This window comes from Amblyraja radiata, chromosome 3, assembly GCF_010909765.2.
Source record: "Amblyraja radiata isolate CabotCenter1 chromosome 3, sAmbRad1.1.pri, whole genome shotgun sequence".
Lineage (NCBI taxonomy): Eukaryota > Metazoa > Chordata > Chondrichthyes > Rajiformes > Rajidae > Amblyraja > Amblyraja radiata.
This window is the reverse complement of record NC_045958.1, coordinates 18,458,281-18,474,021: the sequence shown is the minus strand read 5'-3', so window position 1 is coordinate 18,474,021 and position 15,741 is coordinate 18,458,281. Positions and strand designations below refer to the sequence as shown.

Sequence of the window (15,741 nt, the reverse complement as noted above, 5' to 3'; positions counted from 1 at the left end):
AAGAGAAGGTAATTGCGCGGGAGGGTTAATAATTGACAATCTGCTGCTGCCTGCCCGCTGAGTTAAAAAGTTCCCACGGTCACGATATACAGTGTATCGTGAGTCTTGCGTGGGAACTTTTTAACTCAGCGGGCAGGCAGCAGCAGATTGTCGCTCCCTTCAGTTTCACCCCACCTACACCCCTCTGCTTCCCGGCCATGTGTGTGACCCCTTCCCTCCCCTCTTCAGCTCCCCGCCCATTGCACCGGCGCGGGGGCTTTGCACTGTCTTCACATCGGCGATGCCAGTAGGTCAGTGCCAGTCACCGGAGACATCAGGACCAACGGGACACCGACCCCCAGGCCCACTGCAAGCACTGAGATCCCAGAGACCCACAGCCAGCAGCAGCGCAGCCCCGTTCCAACTCCAGAGGAACACGCTCCCCGTAGGGACAGAAGCTGATGGTGTGCAAGGTACGACTTGTTCTTGGGGTTGCGGATGAGGGGGCGCAGCTCGGGCTGTGACGTCTCCGGCCACCCCCCTGTACAGGAGCTGAGACTGGGAACTGTGGGGTTGTTTGCAGTTGCAGAGGGAGGGGGCAAGGGCGGTACAGTTCAGTCTCAGCTCCAGTCCAGGGGGGTAGCCGGAGACGTTAGGACCAACGGGACACCGACTGCAAGCACGGAGATGCCAGAGACTCACAGCCAGCAGCAACTCTAGCCCAGCCCCGCTCCAACTCCAGAGGAACCTGGGTTGCGGATGAGGGGGCGCGGATTCCTCTGGAGTTGGAGGGACAGGGAGACACAGCGGCTTTTGAGAATGGTGGGCAATCACTTCCAAAGTTCTGCCCACACAGTCAGTACACCTCTCCTACACTTGTCTCCCGCACTAAGATCATCTCGCAGAGAATGATCCCAGCCTAACAGCATGTTCATTCCAGATTACTCACCTTCTGTCCCCTCTGTCCAGCTTCCGGGTTCACCATTCGCAGGAGTTCCCACGGTACACGCAAGGTACACGCAAGAGTTAATACGGATATCGCACTGGCCACTACGTTCATATAATGTTGCAATGCTCAACCACAAGTGTACAAGTCACTCTTGGAGAAATTCAAACTTGAATTTTCTCCCGAGTCACCAAGTTACACGAGTACCTGCCGTTAGCGCCACGGTGGTCCACGGTGGTCCACGAATGCCGTACGGTTATCGCACGGGGTTCCCACGATGTTCAACTCTGGTTAACTCTTGCGTCAAGTCGCCCCGTGAGAAAGCGCTATTAGATGAGACTCCAGCTCTTTTTTAAAATTTGTTACATCTTGTTTTCATTACGGTCCTGCCTGAGCTTATCCTAGTAACTGCTCACTGTGTCTCAGCTTGTCTGCATTGCATGGAACCATAAACGTTTTGCTATCATTTACTGGAGTTAGCCTGTACTGTATTTAATTACATTCAATATAACTTCCTTCTTTTCAGTTTTAATCTAGCAGTACTGAACATTCCCCTTGCTTTATTTGCAGTTCCTCACTTTCTACATGGTTTTTATTGTAATTGTTTAAACCAATCAACACATTATACTCCTTAAATATACCTAGTCATTGACTTGTTACACAATATCTTATGCTCCCTCCCATGAATAGAAGGAATATAAGGCGGGGAACAATGAAGTACATGGCCTTTTCTCTATCTAAGATAAACATACTAAAGGGAGCAGTCACAATGCATCATTCTGTACATAATGATTTGGGGATTCCACTGTACCTATTGTTCATTTTTAGAAAATATTTTCTTCTAACCTATCATGTATCCATCCCATGGGTAGTTTGTATTAACGAAGATCATTTAGAACACCAAGAACCAATTTACAGGCTTAAGAAGATGAGAATATCTCACTAACAAAGCAATCAGTAAAATTAATCTGCTGAATTATTATCTTCAACTGTCCAGTATGCTTTGTGTATTTGTGAATGTTGGAGGGACATATGGTACATTTGCGCAGCTATTAAAAATACATTTAAATACAACTACAAAGCATTATTAAAATCCAGTTCACCTTTTTTTCAGAGTGTAGTGTGCAAGTAATCTTTGTAAAGCTGTTCTAACTTAAAGTTATATGATAGCTTCAAATTGATCACAAAGGGGCAAACTTATTTAAAGTCATCAAAGGATTGTAACTAATAATATTAATTCTCAGCAAATACATATTCCTTGTGGAGACAGAGGGGAAGTTGATTTAATTATGCTCAGAACTGACTTGGCAAGTGAATTTTTTTTAAATCTTGGCTAGTAGCCATCAAATTATTGAATGTGTAGGAATTGCTGAGGGACTTTATCTTTGAGATTAGCATGTGTGTCTCGGAACTGGGGTTTCTCAATTTTTTGCCATTTGGAATTTACATTGGTGTAAGGAATGTGAGGCTTTGTGTTTAATTATCCCTAATGAGCCATATCAGACAGCAGGTATATATATAAAAGTGTGCACCGTACTTAGAACAGAGTTGAGAAAGCTTCCTGCTGTGTGCATCTAAGAATCATTATTCGCTAACACGGGCAGTCATGTCGGCAGATTAAGCAACATTTCATGGCAGGCTTTAATTCAGAGGTTTAGAATCAGGCAGTATGGCAATAATTAACGTTGCACATTCCTTTAATAACATAAGAGTTGCTTCTTGATGTTAGACTTATGGACGGTATGCTGGTGTGCCTTTTCCAATGAACTTTCAATACAAGTCTGACTGAATAGAAAGGCTCGTTAAATTACTATTTGATTTGTTACCTATTGCTGTAAGGCATTGTTAAAATTGAATACATGAAACCGTGCAAAATTAATAGCTATTCTTTTGATAATGTGAATTTTACATTTGTGTGATTAAAAGAAAAACAAATGAATTACAGTTCAGGATTACTGACGATACAGTGACGATTTCTTCAGTGACATTACCCATTTTGTAAGCCTACTTGTGCAAATGTGGCGAGTACTTAAAAATTGATACAATTTTGACATAACTGTGTGCAGTTATTTATTTCTGTTTTCTGTATTTTTCTGTGCCAAAAGATTAATTAGAAGGTAGTAACTGTGGACACTTTTTTTTTCATTCCTTTTTCAATGTGGGAGAGCTTTGAGAAGCTGTTTTAAGTGGAAGTAACTTTGTCATTTCGGTGACTTTAACTGGAACTGAATTAAAGATGAAAGTTCATGCCCAGCAGGTAGTTGCAAATTGCTTAGTGTCCGAATGTACATGGAAGAGAATTTGTTGTTTGACGCCCCATGACAAACCAGATTTTATGAATGCGACGTGACCCATTAAACATTGAGAAACCTTTAGGATTATTTATTTGCATGTATTGAGTTTTAGGAACAAGTAGATGCTCTGCATTTGCAACACATGGCTATAACATTAGAGGTTAACTGCTCCAAGCAGCAAAGCTCTGCATATTATCAAGCCAAGTGGACACACCGTTGCTTTGTTACTAATCTGATTAGGAACTCCTGTTTTGGCTCTGCTGACCAAACACCAGATAACGCTAACCTGAGCCTTCAGATAGTCTGTAACATAGATTTGTGATAAAAATCGCCAGGAGCATGGGAGATCATGCTGCAAAATAGTGCTTCAAGTACTTTTTAAAAACTTTTTAGAGACTTATTTAAAAAGTGAATATTTTAATGTAGACTGTTGTAATATAAAACATGTCAAAGCATATCAAGAGCAAGGCACTGTGGTGCAGTGGAAGAGTTGCTGCCTTACAGCGCTAGAGGCCCGGGTTCAATCCTGACTGTAGGTTCTGTCTGTATATAGTTTGTATGTTCTCCCTGTGATCGCGTGGTGGTCCGGTTTCCTCCCACACACCAAATACGTACAAAAGACGTAGGTTATTTGACTTGGTTTAATTGTATATTGTCCCTAGTGTGTGTAGGATGCCGTTAGTGTACGAGGATCACAGGTCGGCATGGACTCGGTGGACCTAAGGGCCTGTTACCGCGCTGTATCTCTAAAATAAACTAAACTTATTGGGACTCTTTAGTGCTGCATATTTTTTCAAAGTAAGTTAAAAGATCTTCACACGGTGGAGGGGGAGGGGGAGGTTGGGGCCATCGACAAGTTCAAAGGAAAGGTTCAAACTGTGTCACCTTTCATCAGTAGATAGGTGGAAGTAGACCTGAGTGCACCAGACTGCCTTCATGTGGCTGTAAGTGAACTCAATGCATAGTGCAGTCATCCAGGATTTGAAGAGAGGAGAAATATAAAGGTCTTGATGATACTTCCATTTTGATGGTTTTTTAACAATTGCTGGGTGTATCCATATGGACAAAAGTAATCTCTAAAAGAGGTACAGTCTGGAGTGAACGGTAATGGGGTTCAAGTACATGTACATTTAAGTAGATTTTGTTATTGCAAACCGCAGTGCCAGGGGTGGTGGTAGAGGCAGATACGATGGCGGCGTTTAAGGCTTTTGGAAGTCACATGTATATGCAGGGAATGGAGAAGTATGGATCATGTGCAGGCAGAGGAGATTAGTTTAACGGGATCATGTTCGGCACATGCAATGTGAGCCTAAGGACCCGTCCCTGTACTTTACTGTTCAATGTTTCATTCTAAGTTTTTTATTCTTAAAACAGGATATTCTCTCAATAATTGTTGACAGAGATTATATAACAGGTACTGTTCTTTTTGCAGGTTCATGAAAGGAGATTTCCACATTGAAGTTTGCATCAATGATTACTTAGATGTTTTCTGCCCCCATTACGACGAGTCCATGTCAGATGACAAGACGGAGCGCTACGTTCTCTACATGGTGAATTACGATGGCTACAGCTCGTGCGATCACACCTCCAAAGGGTTCAAGAGATGGGAGTGTAACAGGCCTCATGCAGCCAATGGCCCCTTAAAATTCTCTGAAAAGTTCCAGCTGTTTACTCCATTTTCATTAGGATTTGAATTCAGACCTGGCCGAGAATATTACTACATCTGTGAGTATTATCATGTTTCCGTTTGATTCTCCAACAAATTGAGAGTGATGTTTTATACCACACTGTGCTAATTCTTGCAAGATGAGTGTTATTTGTCAACTAACTTAATTCACAGTTTTAATTTCCCACGATGTCGGCTTGGAAACTCTTGTTCCGCAACATTTTTTGTGTGTTTGCACAGGAATTTAACCTCAAACCTGCTTGTGTTATTATGTTGCACAATTTACCATTTGTTCCAAGTCCCCTGTGTGTACAGCACACGTGTATGCACAGAGGCCACGAACAATGCTGTCAATCCACATTTGACATTACTTCTGCATCTTCTCACTTTATTAATGGTATGGGCCACTCACACAGCAGAAATTGAAGCTGCTCCTGCCTTATCTGGTCTGCTGCTGCCAGTGAACTGATCCTCCAGAGGGACTTTGGTTGATGTCTGATTTTCTCACCCAGCCCATCCCTATCCACAATGAACCTGTCAGTTGGTGTTGTTTAGGCCATTATTTAACTTAGCTCCCCACCCCCCCACAATCCCATTTTTCTAAATTAATCATGTCACATCCATGACCCCAATACAATTACTTGGTTGCCTGATAACCCTTTCCCAAACTCTCCCCAAAATGTCATCTTATTTCGAAGGCTTCATGTCACCTTCGCACTCTGCCACCAACCTGTCCCAATCCTTCCTACACCCATGTGCTCCCCAACACCCATCCCTGGGCCTTTCCAAATCACTGCTCCAACTGTGATCAATGACCTACCTCTGAACACAGTGGAAAGTCTATTGTACATATTTCGCCGTGCAGGAAGTGGACTATAATACACACTGCTCGGGGGCTTGTACGCAATGCAGAATTGTTTCCAGGGGAGGTCTCGATCTAGTTCCTTGTTTAGTATTCAATCAAAATGTTTTATCAATGGAATTTGATTGGTAGCAGTATTTTTCAGCATATGGGAGGAGTTTTCCTGTGGAGTGGAACATGATCATAGCATTTTCCCAAGCTGACTTACTCCACTCCAGAAATTTGACTAAGAATTATTGGACACATTTTCACGTGGATAATTTTTCAATCAATTGCCTGCCTCATTTTTAGTGTAATGTTCCTTCGGAGGATTGCTGAGGTAACTTTTTTATAAAATCATCATCTCGGGTTGTGAAATCCTTTCATCAGAAGATCACCGATCCAGTTTCACAGATGCTGCCGAACCTCCTGAGTCTTTTCAGCAACGTTAAATTTTGTTTCAGATAGAATGTAGAATAGGACGAGCACAGAAACAGGCCCTGCAGCCCACCATGTGCGAAACATAAAGCCTATTTTAACTCATCTCCACAGCCTGTATGTGATCCATGTATCTCCATTCCGTGCATATACATGTGCCTGTCTAAAAGCCTCTTACATGCCACCATTGTATCTGCTTTCACCACCATTCCTGACAGCGTGTTCCAGGCATTTACCATTCTCAGTGTTTGAAAAAAAAACTTGCCCTGCAAATCTCATTTAAACTTTTTCCCTCTCAGCATAAATCTACAGCTCTAATCATGACATTTGCACCCTGGGAAAAAGGTCCTGACTGTCCACCCTATCTATTCCTCTCATAATGTTTGTGTCCCTCCCTCTCCAAACCATCTGAAATATTTTACATTGGAAAGTTTTTAATAGCACAATTGTTTCTGAAATATTGGAGATAACAATGATACCAAAATCTCTGCAACATGGTGGTGCAGCGGGAGAGTTGCAGCTGTACAGCAAATGCAGCGCCAGAGACTCGGTTTCAATCCTGACCACGGGTGCTGTCTGTACGGAGTTTGTACCTTCTCCCCGGGACCTGCGTGGGTTTTTTCTGAGATCTTCGGTTTCCTCCCACACTCCAAAGATGTACAGGTATGTAGGCTTGGTAAATGTAAAAATTGTCCCTAGTGGGTATAGGATGGTGTTAATGTGTGGGGATCACTGGTCGGCACGGACCCGGTGGGCTGAAAGGGCCTGTATCCACGCTGTATCTCTAAACTAAACTAAACTAAATAGGGGGTCTCTCTGAACTGATCCCAGTCAGTACTGGCATCATGGCTTGGAAAGGTTCCTCTCACTTTAATTACTTCAGTATACCTCACTGTACACCACTACGCTGACCTCCATCCTCCCCATCAAAACTTATGGTTTCTAGCTGACCTCTCTCAGGCCCCAACCCAACAATGTGGTTATTCTCCTGGCCCTTGATCCAATGGCCCGATTCCTGCCCTCCTATCTGACCTCCTTCCTTCAACCCAAACTCAGTCCAGCTCCTAGATTTGTTGCTATTTAACTTCCCACGTTCTGCAGCAGTGTAGTCCACAAACGAAAATACACACGGCCCATTTAGTCGTTCCTGGCTCCTTGGACCTTCATGAATTCATAAGCATCAAGTCCAGGATCAAAAGCAATTATTGGCATGTCACATGACCACAGATTAATGCTGCCCTGATCGTGTAATTTAGAAGATTTCAAAGCTGTGAAAAATATGCAAACTATTAAAAAAAGTAAAACGTTAAAATATAATTCAAATATTAAAGCTCTTCAATATTGAGAAATCAATCAATATGTTTAAATAAATAAAAGCTGATTATTTTTAAGAAAGCAGATTAACCCAAACTTACTTTAAGCTCTCACAGTGGTTCTACTATATTCAAATGAGCATGGGCAGGTGGGACTATTGTAATTGGGGTATATTGGTCTGCATGGGCTAGTTGGGCCGAAGGGCTTCTGCTCTATGACTATGTGTTCAGAGTATATTTTGCACTATAGTCTGCACTTTGTATCTTCCCCTTTGCTCGATCTATTGTACTTGAGTTTGGTTTGATTGCATTTATGTATAGTGATCTGCTTTGATTGGACAGCTTTTCACTGTACCTTGGTACACATGTTATAATAGTAAACCTAAACCCTGTCATATTATAAGGTGCCACAGCTTTGCACCCTGCCATTGGACTTTACAGGTTTGAAGTGCAAAATTGCCAGCATTTCCCTGCTAAACATGGGCTGGATCATTGCGTCTCAGTGGTCCTGTAAGTCAATATTGAAGTCCCATCAATGTGGAATCATTCAAATCGCAGGGATACATTTCATGGGACACTCATCAATAATAGCAGTTTAGCGAACAATATGCACATAAAGATCTTGTATCCAGAAATTGTTCTTGAGGCAGCAGTACAATTCTATTTCACGACAAATTCTATTTCAAAAGAACACAAAAGTCAAATACCGAATAATGAGTTAGAAAGAAGTATGAAGCTGAACGGATACGTTGCTTTCTCCTTCTACATGTGCTTGCTGACCCAGTGAGTTTCAGCATTTTGCTCTGAATTCAGTCTTGCAAGCTATTAATTTTCCATCCACTCCAGTCCACAAAGAATGATTGCACTGAAACTGAGATCCCAACAGTAGTGAGTCTTGACAAACAGTTTTTTGCAGTAACTTTTAAGAATGAAAGAGCATTTGAATTCAGTAACATCTGCTTTAAAAGAAACCCAGTGCAGTTGTTGGGTTCACCCATTGACATTTCCAATAGATAACTAAATCCTTTCACTGTAAAGTAGACTAAGCATGTGCATTTGATCTCTGTCCCCAGCAGAAATTCCATTGTCCAATTTAAGAGAGTTGACACATCCCTGTAATATTTTTTTTGCGTCTCAGCATCAAATTTTGCAAATAAATAGGCTGCCCCAAAATTAAATCAACAGTGAGGTGACCTCTGTAACCATCCTGAAACTGGCTATAGAATAATATTGTGGTAGCATGGAATGTTCCTACGCTACCATAGCCACCAAGGGGGCAAATGATTGACTAGAATCACAGAGGAAGTCTAGTCAACCCGTTTAGAGAGCTTGCAACTTTGCATGCCAGAGAAGGTTATGCTCCGTGTGGAGTCAGACAACTTTGTCACTTGTACAGTTGTTTGTATTTCGTCCCTGGCACCACGGTTCTGCCAGATACCCCACAGGTAACCTGAAAGTCGTGTTGCTTGGGTGTTGAGAGAACAGACAATGACATTCTTGTCCTTCACTGAGAAGATCAAGTATGAGTGTCTAGATATTTGAAAGGTTCCTGTGAGTAGTCAGACTGGGAGCCATGGGAACCATTAAAGGGAGTGGGTAAAGAGACACTCAGCTTCCAAATATGTGGTAGTTGTGGAAACCTTTATTATAAAAGTTTTTGATTCACTATGATTTTTAAAAGGGTGGATGTCGTCTTGTTTTTTTATTATAGAAGTGAAAACTATATGGGAATTCTCATATTAATTTAATAACTCAGGTTCCTATAACAAAAGGTTATGGCCACCAGAGGAAATGAAGTATGTGAATCACTGAAGCAAAGTTTTTTATTTTACTAAAATGAAATGTGCATTTGGTGATGGCAAGTCATGGTAGGTTATAGGAAAGTACATGTCTTTTGACAGAAGAGAAAGAAAAAGATCATAACAGATTTAATCTTTCTGTAAAATAAATGTGGGAGCTAGTCATTTTTTTTCCGGCAAGTATGCTGTAGCTATGTGCCCTGGGAAATTATAGCAGGTCTTAAGAAGTATTGTGTTGGTTTGAAGTGGAAGAAATTCTTCCACTTGAATTCTCAGAGGTACTAGTTAGTCCTGCTAAATCTCACCTCAACTCGAATTGAAAGTGGGGAGAATAAAGCTGCCCAGAACACCTTTTGTTTCTGCTTTATCCCTAGGCTGTCTGTAAAAGAAACTCTCTGTAATGCACAGCAGCAGAGTTATGAAGGTTAAGTAGAGAACTGTGAAGATTGATCCGTGAGGATTCAGACATTCGTTGTAAACATGTTTAGGAGAAAAAAAGTAGCCTTTTACCAGTAAACTTATTTTAACAGAAAAGCAAATTCTCAACCTAAGTTAATGCCATTTGCATTGATTCAATGTTGAAGTGCTTTGAAATACCATTTTCCTATTGAATGCTTGCCCATTTATAGCTGACTTACTCAGCCCATTCAATGCATTTTACTGAGACATATAAATGTTGCAGGAGTTCAGTGTCGATGTGGGTTGCAATGGACCTGCGTGCAGCCAAGGTGACCTTAAAACTGCAATCTGCACCTTGATTGGACCTTCCATATCCATTTATTTCAACATTATCCAAAATAAATGGGTTTGTATTTATGGCAAGTAATTTTGCCATTTTTTATATATTAACACGTGCTGGCTGCCAAATGCAATGCCCAAAACACATTTTTTACTGCCACAGTAAACAAAATAGTTATTATAGTGCTTAGATAAAGATTAACGGTTCAAGCAATTCATTTAACAAAAACCCAATTTTACTTCAGTGTTCCAGTTCAGTGCGAGACATCACAATAAAGATGATTTGTTGAGCCTCTGATAAAATTAGATGGCAAAGACAGAAGCTGATGTAATTCATTCGAGCAAAAGAAGCTAGTTAATCAACAAAACTCATGTGGGGTAAAATCAAATTGAGGCAATATTTTTTAATTTTGGCAGACAGGGCTTTCAGGTTTGAAAAGAAAATTACCCATTCAGCCAGTTGGAAAGCAGTTGATTTGTTCACCTTTATGTAAGAGGCATGGACATCAAATGGGTGCCACTCTACAATGTAATACAGGAAGCCTTCTCAAGTGCTAAACGTCTGCAATCAAGCCTTTAGATGCTTTACACACTTGATGAATGTTAATAAACAAAGGGGATTATTAGGTGGAAATGGCTTATTTCTTATTACGACATTGAATTAGTATATCTGATTTTAAAAATAATACTCTTGTCGATGATGATCTACCCCTTGGAGCTATTTGTTACCGAAAAAAAATAATAGATGTAAAGGCTCTAAAGCAATTATTTTAGTCAGTGTATATTTTATTTTGCCCACTCGTTCTCTTAATTCATTACAAGCATTGAAAATTCCATGTTTCTCTGATGATGAATTTCACTTGGTTGGATGCCTTGATATTTAGGAAGATTTGTGTTCACTGACACTTCCCACAAAGATAAATGCCAACAGTATTTTACCCGTCTAGTTTCAACCATAAAACTGCATAGTGAATAACTGGCAAATATTTTATTGTTTATATTTCATTGCACAGCTGTGTCTTCCTTCCCCTCATAAGCAAAGGAACACACTGGCCATTTGTTGGTTAGTTCACATTTTACACTATGGGGAATTGAGAGCATGGAATATTTAGCAAAGCGGTCCATTTGCAGCTTGCATGCTTGGGTTCTTCCTGGTCATTTAACATCTGCCTAATGAAGTGTTCCAGGGCCAGTTTACTTGCATTTTAGCACAGTGATTGTGACTTGGTTCATTATTCTCTCCAGTAGGAGATGTGTTGATTTACACAAATGTTGCAATCTGAAATTTAGGAGTAAATCCTCAATGGAAATGGCCCTTATTTCATACCAGCCAATTTATGGACAAATATTCATTAACTTTTTTGTATAAATGAACATTTAATTTTATTTTTACTTCCTCTTTGCAGGGCATCACAAATGATTGCCACCTTCATCATTTTATCTGATCTTTCCCCCCTCTGCCCACTGCTCAGCTGTTTATCCTTGTGACAATAATCATATGTAACTCAGTTTGTTTAAGGCATTGATTCCATAAGATGCATTGAACAGATATAGGTTCGGCCCTTTGAGCCAGCACTGCCATTCAATATGATCATGGCTGATCATCCAAAATCAGTACTCCATTCCTGCTTTTTCTCCTTATCCCTTGATTCCGTTAGCACTAAGAGCTATGTCTAACTCTCTCTTGAATACATCCAGTGAATTGGCCTCCACTGTCTTCTGTGGCAGAGAATTCCACAGATTCACAACTCTCTGGGTGAAAAAGTTTTTCCTCATCTCAGTCCTAAATGGCCAACCCCTTATTCTTAAACTGTGATCCCTGGTTCTGGACTCTCCCAACAACGGGAACATTTTTCCTGCATCTAGCGTGTCCAATCATTTAAGAATTTTAAATGTTGCTATAAGATCCCATCTCATCCTTCTAAATTCCAGTGAATATAAGCCCAATCGACACATTCGTTCATCATATGTCAGTCCCACCATCCCGGGAATTAACCTGGTGAACCTACGCTGCACTCCCTCAATAGCAAAAATGTCCTTCCTAAAATTAGGAGACCAAAACTGCACACAATACTCCAGGTGTGGTCTCACCAGGGCCCTGTACAACTGCAGTAGGACCTCCTTTCTCCTGTACTCAAATCCTCTCGTCATGAAGGCCAACCTGCCATTTGCTTTCTTCACTGCCTGTTGTACCTGCATGCTTACTTTCAGTGACTGATGTACAAGGACACCCAGGTCTCATTGCACCTCTCCTTTTTCTAATCTGACACCATTCTGATAATAATCTGTCTTCTTTCCACCAAAGTGGATAACCTCACATTTATCCTCATTATACTGCATCTGCCATGCATCGGCCCATTCACTCAACCTATCAAAGTCACCTTGCAGCCTCATAGCATCCTCCTCGCAGCTCACACTGCCACCCAGCTTTGTGTCACCTGCAAACTTGGAGATGTTACCTTTAATCATCACTTTAACTTGAGCAAGCTGATGCTGCAAACATTCCTTGCCTTAAACTTCTTGGATACTCTGGCAGAAATGTCTGCAGCAACTTAGATGATTGAATCTTCCCCAGAAGAAACCCCTGGACATGGGCAAAACCCATCATATCAGGAATCAGGCTGGGTAGATCTCATAATGCCAGTACTCAAGCCATATGTGCCTTTTCTAAAGAAGGGGATGTTTCCCACCTACATTGCTGTATGAGAGGTTGCTCCCTTACACGTGCCACTTTTTGAAGAACCCATTCTTTTTGCGGTACATGTCTGCACTAATCTGTACTTGTTAATTACACCCACATCCAAATCCTTCTTTCCTGATTTCTGCGCCCCCTTCCCGCTCCACTACACATGCCATCGGCGCAGTAGGTCAGATATTTTCTAGTCAGGTCAGCAAATGTGCTTGAGAGAAAACACCATTCATATATCCTGGAAGCACAAGGTCAATGGTGCGCTCTAATTGCTCTCCTTACAAGCTCTTGTATGCTTTTGCGGCTAAATTAGCTTGCATCTGACCTCTTACAAGCAGAGGGAGATGCGAGAAGCCATTGACATTTTTAGTATATTGCAACTGTATGTCCCCATTTAATGCTTTTTGAGGTTTTGTTGGTTTTGTGGCATGATAGAAACTAATTTCCAATATACAGTTCAGTCCACAGTAGCCAATGCTTCCTGTTGTGAGCCAGGGGCAATATGAGGTCATTTAGAAATGTCATCCCAGCACGAGGTTAATTGATTTGTGACTCCTAACTTGGATTAGTTTAGTTTAGGATCGTGGAGCAGGACTTAATCCAATAAACATAATGGGGATGTGACAAAATACAATGGTTCTCTTGTGGTGTCCAACAATATTTATATAGTTGCATGCAAGAAATATTATGTACATAAACAATCCTCAAATTGCACTAGAAATAGACTGTGGTGAATGTCTCTGGTCATTTAATCCACAGAAACGAATAAATTAAACCAATCACCCTTGTATGGAATTTGTATTTCTGTTGAGTCAAGTCTCCTGATAATTTTTATAAATGGGGAAAAAACTAGACTCCGTTTTATTTTTTCACTTTCTGAGCAGTTTGACACTGGACCCTTCTACTCGTATATGCTACTTTTTCAAAAGCTCAGACTCTTTGGAGTAGTACGCTGATATTTTCTGAGGGAACTATGAAGGATCTAGTCATGCTCAGTTGACTTCAAGAAGAGGAGCAAGGGGGGGAGCTCTGATACTAAAGCAGGTTCCACAAATCATTATTGTGTGACTGATGAACTATGTGCAGCTATATCTGCGTGCCAGATCATACATGCCTTTGACTGGCATTGTATGAAAGAGCTCTGTCCTCTATGGGTCAGTTGTACACTACAATGTGAAGGACTGAATGAGCTGGATGACAGATGCCAATGCCACCACTATGTTCAAAGCTATTCCTGATCATTCTGAGGCATAGGAATTGATTGCACTGTGTGTATCCAACATAGCCCATTTGTTTAAATAGGCCCATTGGCATTTAGAAGGTAAGTGAAGGTTTCACCTTTTGATTTTTTCCCAGTATTTGTAATTTAAAATGTATTTAAATATTTACAATTTTGTTTTCCCAATTAAATGTAGTTCAATGGCAATCAGGATCAATATGGACATTTGGAGATGGTAGTAAAGACCTCTAGACTGTTTGAGCTATCAGAAATCCATGGGTTAGCAGAAAGATTGGGTTAGCATATGATTTGCGTTTGAAAGTACTGGGTCTCTACTCGTTAGAGTTTAGAAGGTTGAGGGGGGACCTCATTGAAACTTACAGAATAATGAAAGGCATAGATAGAGTGGATGTGGAAAGGATGTTTCCACTAATGGGGGAGTGTAGGACCAGAGGTCATGGCCTCAGAATTAAAGGGCGCTCTTTTAGAAAGAAGGTGAGGTGGACCTTCTTTAGCCAGAGGGTAGTTAATCTGTGGAATTCTTTGCCACAGAGGGCTGTGGAGGCCAAGTCAGTGGATATTTTTAAGGCAGAGATAGGGTTATGAGGAAAAGGCAGGAAAATGGGATTAGGAGGCAGAGATCAGCCATGATTGAATGGCGGCATAGACTCGATGGGCTGAATCGCCTAATTCTACTCCTATAACTTGTGAACGTGATATCAGGGGCAGTTAATGGGCAGGAGCTGAATTCTGCAATCTGAAGAACCCCTGCAGCAGTGAAGGCTCAGTGAATGGGACCAGCTGGGGCTTGGGACATCTTGTGTATTATTCAGGCTAATGAACCGTGCCAATAAACATAACGGTTTAAACTAAAACAAAATACTGGCAGGTTCAACAGCATCAGTGAAAAGAGGAACAAATGTAACATTTTGATCAAGATCTAATGAAAAATAGTGAGTGAAACATTTTTCCTTTATCAAATTATATCAGTAAGTTTCATCAAACACGAATGTTAGTTTATTTTATTTTACCAGCGGCACATCAGCAGATTAATCCTGAGGCAAATTAATGCATTGTCGTGGTCAGTGCAGTGATGCACTGCAGTGGTCAATAGGCTGTTTAAATATTTGTTCCCTTGCCTACATTTTTGAATTTGGGCTTGTTAGAACAGAAAAGAATGCTAGTGCAGCTCATGATCTAATTTACTTTAAATAGGGTTTAAAAGAAAAACTTGAAATTGCGATAAGGTGGAAACCTGTAGGCATAAAAAGGCAAAGATTTTTTATTCCACATCTTACATTAAGTTCGGAAACTGAATTCTATTGATTTGTTCACAAAATAATTATGAATACTCCATTAAACCCCTACAAGTAAACGGTGGAGAGCAATTTGACTTGTTTCATCTCAACTTGATTCAGGAATTCAAATGCTCAAGAACAAAGGAGGCTGTATAAGCTGGAGGACATTACCTGGTCCATACATCACGGGTATTGACCTCCCAACCAGCGAAGGGATCTGTGGAAAGTTCTGTCTCAAGAAGGCAGCTTTTACCATCAAAGAACCACACCACTTTGGATACATTCTCATCTCACTGTTACCATTGAGAAGAAGGTGCAGGAATCTAAGAACCATTACCTCCAGCTTACTGAACCACCAGGTAGATCCTGCCAGTGGATCAGCTATTATGCTCTAATTTCCTTCAGAATATCTGTTTGATGGTGAGAAGTGGCTTTCCATGAATTTGCAGATGATTGCATTGACTCTGGCCTGTGCAAAAACCTCTTGGGAGTGACAGTACCTACCTTCAAAATGAGGAACC

At 41.0% G+C, this 15,741-nt stretch overlaps 1 protein-coding gene across 2 annotated transcripts in view; it reads left to right on the top strand.

Annotated features, from left to right (window-relative positions):
* efna5 (ephrin A5) overlaps positions 1-15,741 on the top strand; it is a 204,379-nt gene that overhangs the window by 171,692 nt on the left and 16,946 nt on the right. For both annotated transcript variants that reach the window (XM_033017389.1, XM_033017388.1), the window contains exon 2: positions 4,652-4,944. In XM_033017389.1, the coding sequence (XP_032873280.1) occupies positions 4,652-4,944 (293 nt within the window). The remainder of the gene's footprint in view (positions 1-4,651; positions 4,945-15,741) is intronic.